Genomic DNA, 7,023 nt, shown 5'->3' on the forward strand with positions numbered 1-7,023 from the left:
TCCAGTGCATTTGCTTTATTCTCTCTGAGGAGTATCTGCAGCAGCCACTGCTAGTCATGCTGTAGATATATGGATATAAGCACTGCGGTATTTTTGAGAAAAGCAAATTAAAAAACCCTTTAATATTCTTTGAAGGTTACTTACACTTTCTTTTTACTTCATGCCATTTTAAAATTTAAGATTAAAAATGAAGTTTAATTTAAGCCTATCTTGCTGCTTACAATAAAATTGTTTTTCAACTGGGAAGCTTAAAGCAATTGGTAAGCTTTTAAAAACATTTTCCAAATTAAATTTTCAGTTTTGAGGGGCAAAGAAGGTTCATTAACCTACATGCAGCTTTGCTGAAATGTATTTTGAAGTCAAGTCAGGCCTCAGGCCTTGTTGTGGCAGTGGAATACACCATTGGAGAAAAGATTAGGCAGGTGCTTTTGGCATTTGGAGACCACTGTTACTTCACGGTCAGAATGTATGAGGTATGGATTGTGAAACTGGTATCCTGACTAAATAGCACTATTAATCACAAGGCAGTATAAATACCCAAGTAGGGCCCAGAGAATTGAGCTCTGCAACCTGCAGTGACTGGTAATTCTCTGTATGTGTAGTTATGCAGTCATGCCAAATGTACATCCTAACCAACGGTTTAATTTGTTTCCTAATTGAAATTGTGTTGTCCTTCCAGCTACTTCCAGAAAAAACGTGTATTAATGTTCTCTTTTAATATGTGGCTCTTTCTACAGAGGGGGTGAAATGCATTTGCAATCAGCTTTCATTAACTACAAAAATTGATGCTGAGCATCCTGAACTAAGGAATTATGTGAGAAGTCAAGGCTGGTGGAACGGAGACTCAGACTTCAATTTTTCTGAAGTGTTCTCTCTTGCTCATGATCATTTAGCCTGCTGTTCTGGCAGGGAGAGCCTAGAAAAGCGAGGTGGTAAGTGCTGAACCATCTTCCTATGTGTGCAGTAGAATTTTTAGTCGCTACTGCCTCATTTAATGCATTCTGTCCAGAACTACATGTGACTGAGGAGAATATCTCTACATATAAACCACGTGGAAAGGAAGACGAGAACTGAAGACTGTCCCTAAACTTGTCACAATTTAGGATGAAGCCCTTAATGTCCCCCTCAAGTTTAAAGTTTTAAAACAGTATTGCAATTATAAAATAACTTTCTTCACTGTTGTTCTGATGTGCATGATGTGCCACTACATTTGTGCTTTGGTGGCCCTACCTAATACTAAAATTACAGTATTTTGGAAAGAAAGAAAGAAAAAAAAAAAAAGGCTTCACGTATGAAAGTTTGAGCTCAATGGATTCTACATTTTGGGAGGTTTGCTTAGGCTTTTGGGGAAGGAATTTGGATCGTAGTTTAAGGAGGAGCAATGCTAGTCAGTTGCAAACTGAAGTCCCTTTTTTGTTGTCGAGCAGATCAAAGTTACCAGAACAGACAATGTGCCAATTGCCTTCAGTCAAAGGAAGGGTTTATTTCCAGACCAAAATTTATTAATGACTTAAGTTCACAGTAGCTGGCTAAAATAGCTCTGAAGTGACCAGCCTGCAGCAGTGCATGGCTGACACATATCTGCTCTTTCATGTGTGAAAAATGGTACAAATTATCTTTTTATAAAAAGCCCTTTATTACAGATGTGAATTTACTAGATTGTTAGCATTTTCACGTTGGCAAATGTCAAGAAGAGTGTAGAGGTGAAATATTTATTGCAATGCAAAGTTCCTGCTAAGGCTATAGAATTACATGGAGTATGGTTTGTGTCTGAGGCAGATACAGTAACTCTGAAGGACCATAGGTGAAAGGTGTTAATAAACCTGGATTATAGCACTAAAAAGCCTGAGGGCCCCTACAGACAGATGGCTATGGCTGCAAATCTTGCAGACTCCTGGGTCATTCCATGTCTCCTGGTGGATTGAGGCACCTGTGCATGCAAGGGTGAGTCAGTGCAGGGTTTGAGAAGTTGCTGGGGAAGCAGCCCTACCTGCCAAGGGGGTAATGCAAGAAAACATGGAGGTGCCCTGGGGAGAAAGCTGTGGTAAGACACAGGCAGGAAGTAGAATGAGAACAGGGGATTCCTGTAGGCAGTAGTTTGGAGAAAAATCTCAGTGTCTAGGTCTGCTGCTGTAAGACCCTGTGAACGTGAGATGATGTTTCAAAATTTTGACTGAGAGCTAATGGAAATAGATGAGAAGTGGTAGGTCAGGGTGCTTTCATTCTGCCTGAACTTGGGTAGAGGTAGCTTCTTAGAGGAAAATGGGTGTTTTATGTAAGTAGTCTGTTCACAGTGATTGCTCAAGCAATATCACAGGCATGATGGGCTTCTTCCTGAAAAATACTATTCAATGACATTTCTCCCTACCTAGCAATTGTATTGGATAATTAATACTTCTTACTGTTCTCTCTTACTAGCTAGGCAAGTTCATTCTGGGTTTACATTGTTTAAATAGAACCTATTAACTGGGATTTGTGACATGCCCATGTCGAGTGTCACTGGTCGTATTAGGCCAAAGACCATTCAGGGCAAAATTCCTTCCCTGGGGTCCAAGCCGTTGACCACTCAGGAAATTTTTTTCCCCCTTCATATAGGTGATGTTTCTGCACAAGCTATGATTGATGTCCTGCGTGACAAGGATAGTGGTGTCTGTGTGGACTCTGAATCTTTCCTTACTACAGCTAGCATAGTGTCTGTTCTGCCTCAGGACCCTAGTTTTCCCTGTGTTCATTACTTCACTGGCACGCCAGACCCTTCAAGGTAAGCCACAGCACTGCGGTTCCCTGGGTGTGCAGCAGGTGATGGTATGAAAGATAATTAAACAAACCCTGCTACCCAGATTGGAACATGCTTCAAGAGCATGCTCTAAGCAGAAATGCAATCAGTAGTTGGCGGTGTGCAATCTGACAGTCCTGTGTTACTGATCTGCATCTTGCTGCAATTCTAAATGGATACCACTGGGCTGAAAGGCTGGATCTGGAACTTTGCCTAAATTCAGAGCCTTCTGGAGGAAATGCAGTTTAGGGAGGACCCAGGAACTACTACTCCAGTGTAGTTGCTTTCCAGTGGGTTCTTGTTGAGATGATGAGGTTGTGGACCATGTTAGTCACCTCTCTTGAACAGGTGGGTGCAAAACTGAAACAAAGCGTCTAACTAGCAAAGAGGGGGTGTGTACTCTAGGTAGCCTTGTATGACATCAAAATGTTAACAGAGAAAACGTCTGCAACTCCCGGGTATCCCAAGTATGTTTTTTATTGGAGGGACAATTTCCAGTTGGTTTAAATGATGTCTTCTCTAGTTGAAAGCAGCAGAGGAGGTAAGGGAACTCGTGGGCCAGATCATCGAAGAACTAATGAATTATCTTGTGTTTTAAACAGAATCCACCTGGGATTCACAGAAATTAAACTAAACCACTTGCAGTTATTCAGGAGATCTGCCACTTGCATTGAGGTAAAGAGGTTATGGGGAGAAGAAAATGGTGCCCTTGAACAGCTGACAGTCATTCCTAAAAGAGGAGTGGTAGTAAGCATTAGGTGCTACCGAGTGCTACAGAAGTCGTCCATGCCAAAGGGACTTTCCACCCACCTTGCATTACGCAACTCAAACCTTCAGGGTTAAGTAAGAAGTTTGAGCTTGCTTACCAAAACTTCTCTTTGACTTCATGCAAATCCTTTGGGATAAAAAGGAACAAGGCTTCATATTGTTTTGGTGAAATTTCCGTCCTCTTTAAAGACGGAGAGTGTAGCTGTAAAAAACCTTGTTTAGAGGCCTTTCTTGCTTTATTTTACACTCTAATGCATTGAAAAAGCATTATTTTAAGCACAGATAGTGAGTCATGTAAACTCTTAGTCAGCAAGGCTTCATGACAGTGATGGAAAGGGTAGCAGCAGTGAACCTGCTGACTGTATGCAGGCAGTGGTTATTTGCAGAAGTCTTGCACTTCTGGCAGCTTCTTTACTGCAGAATGCAGGGTGCTGTTTTGTTGTGTATCTAAAGGGAAAGCAGTTTCTCCATGCACTCGCCAGTGCCTCCTCTCAGAGTCTCAGGAATTAAGATCCTGGATTGCTGGGGTTTTGTTGTCTGTCTGCCTGTCCCTGCGTGTCCCCCGCCCCCCCCCGAGGCCGGAGTTTAAATCCAAACTTAGTGTTGAAGTTGTTTGAGAAGTGTCACAATATTGGTAGCTATGTCTCTTTCCCATCCCCCTCCCCCCCTTGACATAAAATTCTAAAGTGCTGCTGGTTATATGCCAAGCCCTCTGATACTGAGCAAGGTATGTAATCTTCCCTGCTCCACACAAGTGTGCGTTTGTGATTTTAATGAAAATGAAATCTGGGAGGAGAAGGAGAGATGGCAGTGTGAACAGAGGAGAAAAACTGATGTGAGGCTGAATGCTGAGATTCGTTAAAAAAAACTTGGAGAGGAAAATACAGTGCTACTTTTTTTAAAGAAGTGGCAGAACTGGCATGAAGGAGACGAAAGAAGACTATAGGTAAAAAGGGGTAATAAAATTTTACAGCAATTGCCAAACCCAGTTCTTTTAGAGCACATAGATTTACTTTGCTTGTGACCAGTAACAACTCTCTAACCTAGTCCATGCCTAGTGTAGATGAGTTACCTATGCTGTTCTGTATCTGTTTTTTTAAAACAGCCTGGTGAACATTTCAATAACATATATAAAATCTCTTATTACTGCAAGCAGTAATTCTCATTTCTTTCAGGTCCATATTTAAACCCTTTATTTTTGTTGATGATGTAAAATTAGTACCAAAAGTACAGTCTCCTTCTTTTGGCAATGATGATCCTGCTAAAAAGATACCTCGATTCCAGGAGAAACCTGATCGCAGGCATGAATTGTACAAGGCACATGAATGGGCCCGATCTCTCCTTGAGAATGATCAGGTAAGAGCTGTGGGACCTGCAATTAAAGAAGTAAATGTAGATTCCTAACTCCATAATTTATTTCAAAGTCACTCACTGAAAAACATTCTCTGAATACTCTTAGAATCCTTGCAAGTTTAGCTTGAATGATGATGCCCTCTGAAGGACAAACTATTCTGCATAGGGGGTTTTTGTTATCCTGGGAGTGTTGCTCTGCCCCATTACTTTTACGAAGTGAAAGGTCAAACTGACAAGCTGATGAGCTTGTTCACTCCCCACTGTGTATATAGTCTTTTAAAGTGACTATTGAACACTGGATGCTAGTGCAACATGGTATCAGAATTATACGATAGGATGATGGCAGGAATGTTGTAATTTAAATTGTGCGCTGGATTAAGAACTATATAGTTGAGGTTTTTTTTCTTGAAGGAATAATTTGCACGTGACAGTTCTGCAAGTCTCAGTTTAATGCATTTCTGTTAATTTGTAAGAATTAACTGAAAATGCCATGCGAGAAGAAGGGACACTTTCCAATGCTATGCAACAGGTACCTGAGGGCTGAAAACCTTCCAGTGTAAAAACCTAAAGTGTTGAAGATCTCTTACAGGAATAAATTTCAGAGGGAATAAATTTCGGAAGAAATAAAGGCAGGAAGGGGATTATTCTGTACAGCTTTTCCAACTGATTGAGATACAACTTTTGCTGTCATAGTGCAAGTAGTTCAGTAACTGTTCTTTGACGCTTGGAATTACAACTACAGGAGTAAACTGGATAACCAATTATAGGGAAGTAAAACAGAGGGAGAGCTCACCAGGGCATGCCAGTCATGCTGGTATTGGTATTTCAGGCAATTTGTGGAAGACCCACATAGCGATGTTGAACTTCCACAGAGGACTTGCTTTTCTGTAATTTTCCTCTGTGCGTATTTGGGTAGGTCAGAGTTTTGCTAAGATCTTGTCTATTCAGACTTGTCTATTAGTGATTAAGGAAACCACGGTAACCTTTGCTGGTACGAACTTTATTTAAACGCAGTTTTGGCTAGATTTGGTTTTTAATCCCTTGGAATGGTTTAATTTAAAATCTGTGGCCTCTGTGGTAACATTGACTCAATGTGCAGCTGGGTCCCATGACATTATGCGTGATGCTGATTTAGGGAGGACCTCGAAGAGGTATGTTAGCATCTCGTGAACCCTTCCCTATTAAAAGTCCCATGGTGTGACAGCAAAAGTTGTGGTAGAAAAGGAAATGTAGCTTTTAGTCAGGCTTCATGCTATAAAAACTGCCCACCTGAGAGCCTAAACCTTAGCTTAGGTGCTGTACTCTTTCTGCACAAATTCTGGTTTAAATCCTGGAAAGCTCAGAACTGTCACTCATTCTAAATGGGTGACAGTTCTAAATTCCAGCCTTTTTTTCTGGAATTCAGTTTTGAAAGCTGCAAGCAAAACAAACAGCATGTCTCCATTAAAAAAAAAAAAATTAAAAAATAGGAGACTTTAAATAACATCTGGATAAAACAAAACAACACCTTCAGGAGTGAATTTCTTTCCCAGAAACACAAAGAGAAGTCAAAATGACACACAAAGCCTCCTCTGGGATCTGGAGTCTTAATGCTGTTACATTACACATCATTTCAGATCTAATCATCATCTTGCAGATGATGATCTGAGGGATACATATGTACATACCATGATCCGTACAATCCTTGGGGCTTCTAGTCTTCTCATATAGTTCTGTTTGCCTGTTTACAGGCTTAAGAAGTTGCTGTACCTCTTTATCATGTGTACAAGCCTTACACCATTTTCCTCTATCCATCTCTCACTCCATCTTCCTTCTCTGCTTTAAACTTAGCAACTCCTTCGTTATTTTTCTTAATGCATAAAGTGTCCAGCACTGTTCCTTTTAGCCTTTGATCATCCAAAAAACTATTAACAGAAATAGTTTGTCCTTAAAAAGGCTTTCTCATTTTTAAGAATACTTGAAAAGATCTCCGTAACAGACGAGAACAGTAAAATGCTTTAACGAGCCTGTTTGCTGATTAATTGAGTTTGGTTGTTTCGTGCCTTTAGGATAAAGGCCAGAAACTGATGAGGATTATGTTAGACCTCGAAATACAAGGCTTAGAAGCAATGGAAGATATCCTTACT

General features: G+C 40.5%; 1 protein-coding gene across 1 annotated transcript in view; it reads left to right on the forward strand.

The window, feature by feature from the left end:
* SCRN1 (secernin 1) overlaps positions 1-7,023 on the forward strand; it is a 29,503-nt gene that overhangs the window by 21,825 nt on the left and 655 nt on the right. Inside the window, 4 exon segments of the mRNA XM_009325701.1 lie at positions 738-932; positions 2,596-2,761; positions 4,720-4,900; positions 6,946-7,022. Of these exon segments, the coding sequence (XP_009323976.1) occupies positions 738-932; positions 2,596-2,761; positions 4,720-4,900; positions 6,946-7,022 (619 nt within the window).

This window comes from Pygoscelis adeliae, unplaced genomic scaffold (assembly GCF_000699105.1).
Source record: "Pygoscelis adeliae isolate BGI_AS28 unplaced genomic scaffold, ASM69910v1 Scaffold226, whole genome shotgun sequence".
In the NCBI taxonomy this organism is placed as follows: Eukaryota; Metazoa; Chordata; class Aves; order Sphenisciformes; family Spheniscidae; genus Pygoscelis; species Pygoscelis adeliae.